At 44.8% G+C, this 12837-nt stretch overlaps 1 protein-coding gene across 6 annotated transcripts in view; it reads right to left on the minus strand.

The window, feature by feature from the left end:
* The window catches only part of ATXN2 (ataxin 2), a 57004-nt gene that overhangs the window by 36071 nt on the left and 8096 nt on the right, over positions 1–12837 (minus strand). For all 6 annotated transcript variants that reach the window (XM_058656883.1, XM_058656881.1, XM_058656884.1 and 3 more), the window contains exons 4-7: positions 10023–10147; positions 3852–3943; positions 3190–3387; positions 1721–1899 (exon numbers count right to left, since the gene is read on the minus strand). In XM_058656883.1, the coding sequence (XP_058512866.1) occupies positions 1721–1899; positions 3190–3387; positions 3852–3943; positions 10023–10147 (594 nt within the window). The remainder of the gene's footprint in view (positions 1–1720; positions 1900–3189; positions 3388–3851; positions 3944–10022; positions 10148–12837) is intronic.

The following is a 12837-nucleotide window of genomic DNA, read 5'->3' on the forward strand; positions in this document are numbered from 1 at the left end:
AAAAAAGTAAAATGACAAAAATGATTTCTTGTACATTTTAACCCTTTGAGGACAGTCATCTGATTTATGCTAAGTTTTAGCATAACTTAACTGACATCAATTCACATTTTACTTTAACCTCCTTAAAATTCAATCTGTTTCAATGAATACACGTTCCCAAAGGGTTAATTAGGATCTACACATACTACTGAAGAGGACCGTAAGACCAGGCTGATTAATCCTGTTTCTACAGCTGTTTCTTAGTAACCAACTGGGACAAGGAGCATAACCTACACTACTGGATAATTCCACACAAAAAAGTATAGCAACTCCTACTCAGGAATGAGATCATTCAACGTATTTATTTTAGCTCTGAAACAATGAAAATAAACAGCACCTATTATACCAAGTTTAAAATGTTGGTTCCTCACAATTATCTATGATTTATCTAGGCCTTCATTGGGTTTAGTCTTCAATATAAGATTGTATGAACTCACCCAGCAAGTCCCATCTACGCAAAAATAAAACATTACTTCTACTATTTCCTAAAGCTAGAAGAGTGACAAAGAGCAGTGTTCACTTCTCTTGGAAAAAATTAAACTAGAAAAGGAAGACCTTTAAATTCATCTTTTCTGCAGTTAACAGGTATGTAAGAGACTGCTTAGCAAACAATGGAACTATCAAGCAGTCCTCACTGAGTAAACGGATCCTGGTGGAGCAAAGTCCAGCGTCCCTGCACAGAGCGCCATCAGCCACCTGCAGCACAGAACAGGGACCAGGCCTCCTCTCCAGAGGGCTCCCCACACTTGACTTTCATCACCTTCCTATCCCCATTACCCTGAAAGTTTTGTTTACAAACAACTAAAACACCTTTAGATAAATATCAGCCCCAGTACTAAGGACAAAAAATACTCAAGAGTGTTCATTTGGAGAGGATTTCTGGAAAAAAGACACCAAGAAAACAAATGAAATTAGAAAGCTGCTGCTCTACTATCTCTAACATACCAAATTCAGATACTTCAGAGAATGCTCACTCTTGTCCTCAGGCTGGGAACAGGTGCTGTGAGCGATCACCTCCCTACCTACCCACAGTACTACTACTCAGCATTCCCCAACTTCCACCAAGGATCCATCCAGACTAACAGGTGGAGTAGATAAGGTCTTCCTACAAAAAAATTCACTTCAAGGGCTGCAACAATCGTTCTTAGAGTAAGAGTTGTTTCTGTTGCATAACACTCCTTTTCTCCACCTAACACTTGGTCATGCCTTGTATTAAAATACCTTCAATTCTTTAATAAGCAGAGCATAAGCACATTTTTAAAATGTTAAGGAACATGAACCTATATTAACCACTGAGTGTTCCACATAGATTATAATTTTTCACATAAAATTTGTCTCTAATTTTATTATTCAATGTCATAAAAATTGAGAACTTACTAAAAATTTCCAATTTATTTGTGGAGAGTTTTTTGGCCAAGCAGAGATCTTTGGCCTAAATTAGCACTCTACATGAGTACATGAGAATTCCTTGCATTAAATACTGTATCTACAAATGATTCACACAATGTTTCACTAATTTGGTATCCAAAAAAGCATATTTCGAGTAATTCTGAAATAAAACCTATTCCACAGAAATCAGTAAAGGTTTATATTTTCTTATCAGTGATGTCAACCATTGTTACGTACTTATGAAACTACATATCTGCTTAATGACATTGACAAATACGGTCAAAATACTTGCCTCCATTAACTACTCTTTGGTCTGAACCAGAATTCGGGTTGAAATCTGAAGTGTGAGAAGTGGGTCTTGACGGCATGGAGCCTGATCCAGGCTGGCCCACACGCGGTGAATTCTGTCTCCCACTTCCCCAGGATATGACTTCTCTATTTCTTTGTCCAGGAGGAATATATTTATTTTCCCTGGAAATGAGAGATCTTCTCAATCATTTTATCCCAGAAGGTACCAGGCCAATGAATCATATCTGAAAGTGAATTTCGGCAGCTGGGAATGCTATTTCCGGAGCAGCTTGACACGGAAGCACACTTCCCCCTCCTTTCTTCCCTCTGACCCTGGCATCCAGGCTGCAGCCTCTTCCTTCCTACAGACTCGCCCAACAGAAAGCCTAACAGCCTGTGTTCATTAGCATTCTGTCTGATTGATCTAGGATCGAGTCTATCAATCATGGTCTATCTTCCCTTTTCTTTTTGCCTTCAGCTTTTTCAACTTTATTTTCCCTAACACCCATCTCTTCCCTCCTCTGACTGTTCTTTGCCTCTTGGCAGCTTTTCTTTGTGATTTACTAGCAAAACTGATGAATCCCAAATCGGCACTGCCAGGCTGCATCTCCACTGGACACATGGATTCAAGTCACTACGCTCGAGTGCGTGGAATGAAGCATGAAGGAAGCACGTGGTCTTTCACACAAATTCCACAATGCATGAAAACCCCACAACCCCCCTATGGCACAGACGGTTGTCCCTTTTTTCCCCAACTCCCCTAACAGTGTTCACTAAGTTAACAAATTAACTTCATGGTCCTGCCTGCTTACGTCAAACGACCACCAGCCCCAGTCTAGATTGTGAGCAGGTCATCCCAGCTGAACCACTTCAATGTTCCTGTCAGCCAGCCACACTCAAGTTCGCTCACCCCACCTGCAGCCTATAGGCTACTTTTAAATGACATACCAAACCCTGTCACTGACTCATATCCCACCACAACTGCCACTGCTGCACCCTCAGTGTGGACCCTCGGTTTAACAGAGAGCTCACAGAAACCCTTTCCTCCCTGATCAGATCTCTCCTGCCTGCTCACACTCCTGCACATGTCTCGTCTGCTCTGAGTGGACCTCTTCTCCTGCCACACAGTGCTACTTCCTCCATGAGGTCGTCAGACTCCACAACTCGTGCCGGCTCCTCCCTGCTCTCTATGTACCTGGTACTCTGAACACACTTTTACGGCAAGGCTATCACCGGACGCCCCTCACACGAGGAAGTATTCTTCAAAAGACTCACACCTTGGTTCACTCTCCAAAGCTGAATTCCAAAAAAGTATTTCCAAGAATACCATCATGATTTTTTTTAGATGAATCTTAAACCAATTCCATGTGCACTCTCTGCCAAAGCTATATTAAAGCAAAACAGCAGTACACCTTCTCACACAGACCTTGAGTTGTGTATCCAAAACACTGCAGCATGATTTCCTTTAAATACCTAGTGTTGGTGCAGTGCCCCTCACGTTCAGTAGGATTTCTCTGAACTGCCGTGTATTTTTCCTCCTCACTCCTATCATCATTTTCCAGGGCCATTCGAGCTTTGTACTGGGCACTTGATTCAATTTCTTCTGCTAACTGGTTCGCCCGTGCTTCTCGTTTTAAAAATTCTTCTGAATTATCCCTCTCTAAGGGCACTCTGAAATGTGAAAAGAAGAAAAGCAGAAGTACTTTAAAATCACAGACTACAGATCTGTTGTACACAATTATGAAGAAAGGTTACAATTTTCAGCACTGGTAAAATTAAGAATAACATGGCTTGTTTACTTATAAATCAAAATTTGGATTTTAAAAAAAATTACAGTTTCCCTGGGAGAAAAGAATATTTCAAAATATGGCTGAATAAGCGTTTATTACAACCACTACACTCCAGCAAATTTAGACTTTTTATAATTTAAAAACAAACCCAAAGTGTACTTACAGCATAAAAACAGCATAGCAACACAATGTTTATTCTTTGCTTTAAGGGGTAATTAACATCTTTGATATTAACAAAATACTTCTTTCATAAAATTGCTGAACTTAAAATCTAATAAATTTTATCAGCATAATTTGATAGTAAAAGACAAACACGCAAAAATAAAAGCAATGCTTCAAACTTACGTGTATGAAGATAAACTGCTATCATAGGTAGATACCACACCGTAAGTTTCTTCATTATACCGAAACATGTCATTGGGATCCCATCCGTTTGACTAGAAGAAAATGAAGTGCATTTTTAAAAATCACAAAATGTCTTTTTAAATTCAGTTTTAAATTAAGTATCTATGTTATCTAACAAGCGACAGTAGCAAAGCCTAGCACATTAGAAAACAAATTTCATTTCACAATTTTTTAGGGCCCGGCGGCGTGGTCTAGCAGCTAAAAGCCCTCGCCTTGAACGCCCCGGGATCCCATATGGGCACCGGTTCTAATCCCGGCAGCTCCGCTTCCCATCCAGCTCCCTGCTTGTAGCCTGGGAAAGCAGTTGAGGATGGCCCAATGCATTGGGACCCTGCACCCGCGTGGGAGACCTGGAAGAGGTTCCAGCTTCCCAGCTTCGGATTGGCGCGCATCGGCCCGTTGGGGCTCACTTGGGGAGTGAATCATCGGACGGAGGATCTTCCTCTCTGTCTCTCCTCCTCTCTGTATATAAAATGACTTCGTAATGAAAATAAAATCTTTGAAAAAAAAAAGCAATTTTTTAAAAAGAAAAAAATTTATTAGAAAGGCAGATATACAGAAAGAAGGTGAGACAGAAAGATCTTTCATCTCGTGGTTCACTCCCCAAGTGGCTGCAATGGCTGCAGCTGAGCTGATCCCAAGCCAGGAGTGAGGAGCTATTTCCAGGTCTGCCATATAGGTGCAGGGTCCCAAGGCTTTGGGTCATCCTCGACTGCTTCCCAGGCCACAAGAGAAAGCTGGAAAGAAAACTGGAGCAGCCAGGACACAAACTGGCACCCACATGGGATTCCAGCACATGCAAGGCAAGGATTTAGCCACTAGGCTATCAAGCTGGGCCCTCCTTCAACAATATTTTAAGAAAAATCTTCAATTCTTTTTTTAAAGATTTATTTTATTTTTATTGGAAAAGCAGATACACAGAAAGATCTTCCATCTGTTGATTCACTTTCCAAGAAGCCACAATAGCCAGAACTGTGCCGATCCGAAGCCAGGAGCGTCCTCCAGATCTCCCACACAGGTGCAGGGTCCCAAAGCTTTCAACCATTCTCAACTGCTTTCCCAGACCTCAAGCAGTGAAATGGATAGGAAGCGGGGCTGCTGGGACTAGAACTGGCACCCACATAAGATCCTGGCACGTGCAAGGTGAAGACTTTAGCCCCTAGGCTACCATGCCAGGCCCAGAAAAACTTTAATTCTGCAGATCAGTCCTTTATCAAGTTGGTAACTACACAAGACAGTTAAGAGGTTATTAGAAAAGCCCAAAATATTTTAACTACTTCATAAAATATGATCCTTGGTGTTGTGGTGTGATCCTTGGTACTGGTGTTGCATGGCTTGTAGAGCTGCCATCTGTTGCCAGCATCCCATATGGGCACCAGTTTGTGTCCTGGTTGCTCCACTTCCAATCCAGCTCCCTGCCAATGATCTGGGGAAGGCAGCGGAAAACGGCCCAAGTGTTTGGGCTCCTGCGCCCACATAGAAGACCCAGCATGGGCCATCCCTAGCTACTGGGGCCATGTAAGGTATGTATGAGTAGATCGAAGATTTCCCTCCTGCCTCTCTCTCTCAGACTTTCACATATTTTTTTTTTCCTCAAATGACCTTCAGATTAGTCCCCAATAGCTACTTATTTTAGGTTCTTATTGGAAACCATTTAGACATCACTGATCATCATGTGTGTAAAGCACAAGGGATGCTCTTCAACAGCTAGAGCAGTGTTCCGAGGAAGGCAGAAGACAGCAAACAATCCTCAGTGCGGCGCCAGTTCAAGGCATAGCCAGGGACCTGCCATCCTGCCACGTGGGAAGCAGCGCCACGGCAGACCCTAGGCCATCTGAGCCCAGTGACGGCGACTCAGGGTCACTGGAGCAGAGATAGATAGCTGTCCAGTTCCATGAGACCTACTGGGACCACCACTTTCACAAGCTGGGCCGCAGCAAGCAGCCATGTAGCCTGCTGCTTGCTTCCAGCTGGAGAACCTGGGTTTGTTTCCTGGTTCCAGTGCCTGATCCCAACTTCCTGCTAATATAACCGCTGAGCAGCGGCACTGACGGCTCTTGTAACTGGGTTCCTATTACCCACATGGAGACCTGGTTTGAGTCTGGGCCTCTGGCTCTGGCCTAGCCCTAGTCCAGCCCCCACACGGTCAGCCTGGGGAGTGACCCAGAGGATGTGAGTGCTCTTATCTCTCTGCCACCCAAATGCATGTATTTTTAAAAAGTCAGGTTACATTATTTTATAAGATTTGTTTATTTGAAAGGCAGAGTAATAGAGGGGGACAAAGAGAAAGAGGCCTTTCATCGACTGGCTCACTTTACAAGTAACCCCAAGGTCTGGGGCTGGTGCCGCCCAAGTCTCCGGGGGTGCAGGGGCTCCTCCGCTGCTGCTCCCCCAGGCCAGCAGCAGGGAAGGGGGCTGAAAGTAGAACACTCAGAACCAAACTGGTGCTCCCATACGGGCTGCTGCATTTTTTAATATGTAATAACCAACCAACCAGAGGGAGGTTAACAAAATCATCACTGATAAACACAACTTTCTGGCTAATCATTTATCCATCATTCAAACTCCTCCTTTAAAGCGAGACTGGTAGGAAGCGGTGAAATCTAATACACAACCTGCTGATTTGTGCCAGAAGAGCAGACACAGCATCAGCCAAGTAATGATGAGGACTCACCTAACTACAATGCCACTCTTGGTGAGACTAAGTGTAATCCTACTACAAAAACAATTACTTTATTTTCACATATATAGGCATAATTACCTATGGAGGCTTTAAAATTCATTAAGATAGGCTCTACACTCGCTTCACTTCCAATCCAGGTCTCTGCTAAGGCACCTGGGAAAGCAGCAGAGGATGGTCCAGGTCCTTGGGGGAAACAGGGTGGAAGCTCCTGGCTCCTGACTGGTCCAGCTCCACAACCGTGACCATCTGGAAAGTGAGCCTGTCAATGGAATCTCTTCCCTTCCTCTCTATAACTACACTCTTTCAAATAAGAATTGTCCTTATAAAAAAAGATTTACTCGGACCCGGCGGCGTGGCCTAGCAGCTGAAGTCCTCGCCTTGAATGCACCGGGATCCCATATGGGCGCCGGTTCTAATCCCGGCAGCTCCACTTCCCATCCAGCTCCCTGCTTGTGGCCTGGGAAAGCAGTTGAGGACGGCCCAATGCACTGGGACCCTGAACCCGTGTGGGAGACCCGGAAGAGGTTCCTGGTTCCCGGCTTCGGATCGGCGCAGCGCCGGCCGTTGCGGCTCACTTGGGGAGTGAATCATCGGACGGAAGATCTTTCTGTCTCTCCTCCTCTCTGTATATCTCACTTTGTAATAAAATAAATAAATCTTTAAAAAAAAAAAAGTCACCACATAAAATTATCTGTATGTCTTATGGACGTATCAGGACAAAAATAAATGTTGAGAAGTAGAATTGCTGGAAGGAACTGCATACACATTTTAACTGTGGCTAAGCATTGCAAAGCCTCGCAAAGCTATCAGTTTATACATCTCACTGACAGTAACAAATTCCTTAGGGTGCAGACTTCAGAATCATTAAATTAGCTTCTGTGTAATTCTTAACCTAGTCTGTGTGTGTGTGTTTAAACATTTTTTAAATTTATTTTTTAAGGCAAGTATGATAGCTCAATTGGCTGATCTTCTGCCTGAAAGTGCCAGCACCCCAGCTGGTTCACGTCCCAGCTACTCCATTTCCCATCCAACCACATGCTTGTGGCCTGGGAAGGCAGTGGACAATGGCTCAAGATCTTGGGACCCCAGCACCCACATGGGAAACCTGGAAGAAGCTCCTGGCCCCTGGCTTCAAATTGGCTTAGTTCCAGCTATTGCAGCCATTTGGGGAGTGAACCAGTGGATGGAAATCTCTCTCCAGGTCTCTGTTTCTCTTTGTAAATCTGCCTTTGCAATAAAAACAAATAAATCTTTACTAAAAATGGAGGGGCTGGCACAGTAGCCTGGTAGCTGAAGTCCACACCTTGCATGCACAGGATCGCAGATGGGCATCAGTTCATATCCTGGATGATCCACTTTCCTTCAAGCCCCCTGGTTGTATCCTGGGAAAGCAGTGGAGGATGGTCCCGGGCCTTGGGACCCGGAACAAGCTCCTGGCTTTGGATCAGCTCAGCTTCAGCCGTTGCTGCCACTTGGGGAGTCAAACAGCAGATAGAAGACCTTTCACTGTCTCTCCTTATCTCTGTAATTCTGCCTTTCCAAAAAATTAAATAAACCTTAAAAAAAAAAAAAAAAGACTGGAGCTGAGCAGATGTCAAGTCAGGAACACATATACGGCCTGTTGGTGCCTCAAGCAGAGAAGTCAGTTATATGAAGATTGGTTGTTTTTTTTTTTGAAAGATTTTATTATTGCTGGAAAGCCGGATATACAGAGAGGAGGAGAGACAGAGAGGAAGATCTTCCATCCGATGATTCACTCCCCAAGTGAGCCGCAACGGCCAGTGCGCGCCGATCCGAAGCCGGGAACCTGGAACCTCTTCCGGGTCTCCCATGCGGGTGCAGGGTCCCAATACATTGGGCCGTCCTCAACTGCTTTCCCAGGCCACAAGCAGGGAGCTGGATGGGAAGTGGAGCTGCCAGGATTAGAACCGGTACCCATATGGGATCCCGGGGCTTTCAAAGCGAGGACTTTAGCTGCTAGGCCACGCCGCCGGGCCCTATATGAAGATTTGAACACTATGATAGTACATACATTTTTTTTTTTTTTTGAAAGATTTATTCATTTTATTACAGCCAGATATACACAGAGGAGGAGAGACAGAGAGGAAGATCCTCCGTCCGATGATTCACTCCCCAAGTGAGCCGCAACGGGCCGATGCGCGCCGATCCGATGCCAGGAACCTGGAACCTCCTCCGGGTCTCCCACGCGGGTGCAGTGTGCCAAAGCATTGGGCCGTCCTCAACTGCCCTCCCAGGCCACAAGCAGGGAGCTGGATGGGAAGTGGAGCTGCCGGGACCAGAACCGGCGCCCATATGGGATCCCGGTGCATTCAAGGCGAGGACTTTAGCCGCTAGACCACGCCGCCGGGCCCAGTACATACATTTTTACATAACTAGAGAAGACATCAAAGTCAATCACTTCGGAACTTTTTGTCTGAGAGAGAAGTTACTCATCATTAACTTACCAATAATGACTTCAATACAAATTTGTTAAAAATTCTGTTGAACTTGATGGAAGACTCTTCGTCCAATTCAATCTTTGCTATCTCAACATTTGGCAACAGACTTAGTTTACTTACTCATTTTATTTATTCTGAGAGGCAGACACAGATCTTTTATCCTCTGGTTTACAACTCCAATGCCCACAATGACCAGGGCAGGGCCAGCCCAGATGTGTCCCATGGCAGGAACCGGTTCCCTGAGTGATCACAATTGCCTCCCAGAGCTGCATGAACAGGCAGCTGGAGTCAGGAGTCCACTCTAACACTCAAATCCAGTTGGTGTCTTCACCACTCGGCCAAGTGAACGCACTGCCACTCTGTGCTCTAGCTATTGTCTCTGCGTCAGAGACAAGTCTCTGTTAAGTATTCGGCAAACAAATGACGTGGCGTGGAAAAAACAAAATTAACATATGGCAAGATCCACTTTAAAAACAGCAAGTTCTCTGTAGAGAACAACCTGTCAGACCAAGAAGTTTCTGTACTGCTTGAACTTGAATGCAACCCAACCAATGAGAGCTCACCTTCCTTTCCACAGGCCAAAAGCCTCTGAAGCCCCACACCCATCTGAACTCAAAATTCCAACTGTCTTAACTGTGACACACACTACTTGCCTTTGGCAGGCATACAAGGCAATATACCTGCCTTTTCCTACAGTTCCCAATTTCAGTCTTCACAAGACTTATGATGATTTATTGTAATCATAAATAATTTAGGATCACGCACAAGAATGGATATCATCCTTGCTTAGCCCTTACAAATGAAGTAAAAAGCCATTTTTATCTGTTGGTTTCTAGGGATCAATTTTGCACATAACCAAATGACTGCTCTAAGTTTCTCCACCACACAAAATGAAACCCCCATCCCTGTGTGTCACACACACACAGCCCTGAACAGGGGCTCACACTGGTCACCAAAGGCAGCACTGACCACATCATTTTCCAAGGGCTCCAGATCCTCGCTGGCTGCCAGTTCACCTGCATCCCAGGGTTCCAGGGCCTTTTCTCGGTGTTCACCATTTACTTTGGCACTGAGAGCAGAGTCGGTAAACGCATCTGCAAAGGACAGCTTTTGTTGAAAGATCATGTAACAGATAACAGATTGCACTACAAATTTGAATTATCAACAATCAAAGATACAGGTGAAGGACAAAATTAGGAAAAATGGATATCAAAGAATACTATTCACTAATAGTATAATTTAAACTTAATTTAGTAAATGACATAGCTGACCACTAGTAACTAGCTATTTTCGTTGTATATGATTTTAAGCCTCATGAAACAGGGGAGGATGGCCCAAGGCTTCGGGCTCCAGCACCCATGTGAGAGACCAAGAAGCTCATGGTTGCCAGTTTCAGACCAGCCCAGCTCTGGCCATTGTGGACATTTGGGGAGTAAACCAGGGATGGAAGTTATCTTTCTCTCTTTGTAACCCCGACTTTCAAGCAAAGTAAATAAATCTTAAATCCAAAAAAAACCAGAAAACTTAAAACAAAAAACTAGACTTCAGGAAAATTCAAGAGCAGACATGTTATTTTCTGCAACAAGCAACCAGATTAATTTACATATAAGATCATAACCTTTTAATTGCACGAGTTTCTAAAAAGCATCACTGAACATAGCATTGATCTACACAGAAACTCAACATTAAAGCTAACACACTTTTCACTGCAGAAGTTGAAGCCCAAAGCAGCTGGGGATTTGTAATGACAGTGGAGTCGCTGCCCTTCAGGGCGTGCACGCACAGGTGCGCAAGCCACCGTTTTTTATTTATTTATTTATTTACTTATTTTTTGGAAAGGCAGATAAATAGAGAGGAGGAGAGACAGAGAAGATCTTTCGTCCGATGGTTCACTCCCCAAGCAGCTGTAACGGCTGAAGCTGAGCCAATCTGAAGCCAGGAGCCTCTTCCGGGTCTCCCACATGGGTGCAGGGTCCCAAGGCTTTGGGCCCTCCTCTATTGCTTTCCCAAGCCACAAGCAGGAAGCTGGATGGGAAGCAGGGCTGCCAGGATTAGAAACTGCGCCCATATGCGATCCCGGTGCATTCAAGGCGAGGACTTTAACCACTGTACAATCACGCCAGGCCCATGCCATCGTATTCTAAAGAGCCTGACCCAACTTGTGCAAAGGACCCAGGGCACAGAAGCTGACACGTGCTCATGGCTTATTTCCAAACAAACTCAGTACAGCATCCCCAAATGGGCGCCCATGTGGGGGAAAAAAAAAAAAAGACACATACTTACACTTCACCATCTAGGCTTTTCTCTGTTAACCATAATTTAGGTTCCATTAATGCCTAAATTACTAAGTTACCCTTTCTCTCAACTTTATCTTTTTATCTAAAACTCCTTTGTTTAAAATACCAATCTTATACACAAATCAGTTATTCAGAGATTGTTACTTAATGGTATGATTTACACACAGGGCAGATGTATGATTCTAGGAGTAATGATAATCTTTGACTTATTTTTTCAAAGATTTATTTATTTCTACTGGAAAGGCAAATTTACAGAGAGAAGGAGAGACAGAAAGAAAGAACTTTCATCCTCTGTCTCACTCCTTAAGTGGCCACAATGGCTGGAGCTGAGCTGATCCAAAGCCAAGAGTCAGGAGCTTCTTCCAGGTCTCCCACACAGGTACAAGGTCCCAAGGTTTTGGGCCGTCCTCAACTGCTTTCCCAGGCCACAAGCAGGGAGCTGGAAGGAAAATGGAGCAGCTGGGACAAGAACTGGTACCCATCTGGGATTGAGGACTTCAGCCACTAGCCTACTGGTATTTGCCGATTTAAAATCTCGTCTGGGCTGGCTGTGACATAGTAGGTCAGGTTACTGCCTGCAACACTGGCACCTCACATGGGCAGTTTCCAGTTACAGCTGCTCCATTTCTGGTCCCATTCCCTATTAATGTGTTCAGGAAAACAGAAGCTGACCCAAGTCCCTGGGCCCCTGCACCCACATGGGAAAGCCAGACATAGTGGCAGGCTCTTGGCTTTGACCTAGTCCATCCTTGGCTATTCTGGCCATTTAAGGACTGAACCAGCAGATGGAAGATCGGTGTTATCTTTTCAACTCTGCCTTTCAAATAAACAAAATCTAGAGAGGAAGACAGAGTATACGTGCAAACAAGCTTTCTCCAAAAGTCAGTTTCTTTTCAAAGACAAATAAAAGCTGAAGTACAGACTCAGCATAAAGCAAGGTTGGCAGTGTTGGGAACCTTACTGGGAAACCCTTGTCTGCAAGTACTCCACCCAAACCAACACTCTCAGTCCAATGGAAACAAGACAGGGGTACTCCATTCTACAGTTACAAATAACCAGGATTGTACACTGTATTTCTGTATTTCCGTCTGATGACTCATTCCCCAAGTGACTGCAATGGCCGGTGCTGTGCCGATCCAAAGCCAGCAGCCAGGAACCTTCTCCAGGTCTCCCATGCGGGTGCAGGGTCGGGTCCCAAGGTTTTGGGCCGTCCTCGACTGCATTCCCAGGCCACAAGCAGGGAGCTGGATGCAAAGTGGAGCTTCTGGGATTAGAACTGGTGCCCATATGGATCCTGGCAGGTTCAAGGCGAGGACTTTAGCCACTAGGCCATGGTGCCGGGCCCCCAAAAATATTGGTTTTAAACAGTATAATGTTGCCAGCGTGGTGGCAGACTAATCCTCCATTTGCAGCACCAGCATCCCACAGGGATGCCAGTCAGAGTCCCAGCTGCGTCACTTCTCATCTGGCTCCCTGCTATTGGCCTG

The sequence above is a fragment of the Ochotona princeps genome, chromosome 29 (genome assembly GCF_030435755.1).
Source record: "Ochotona princeps isolate mOchPri1 chromosome 29, mOchPri1.hap1, whole genome shotgun sequence".
Classification (NCBI taxonomy): Eukaryota; Metazoa; Chordata; class Mammalia; order Lagomorpha; family Ochotonidae; genus Ochotona; species Ochotona princeps.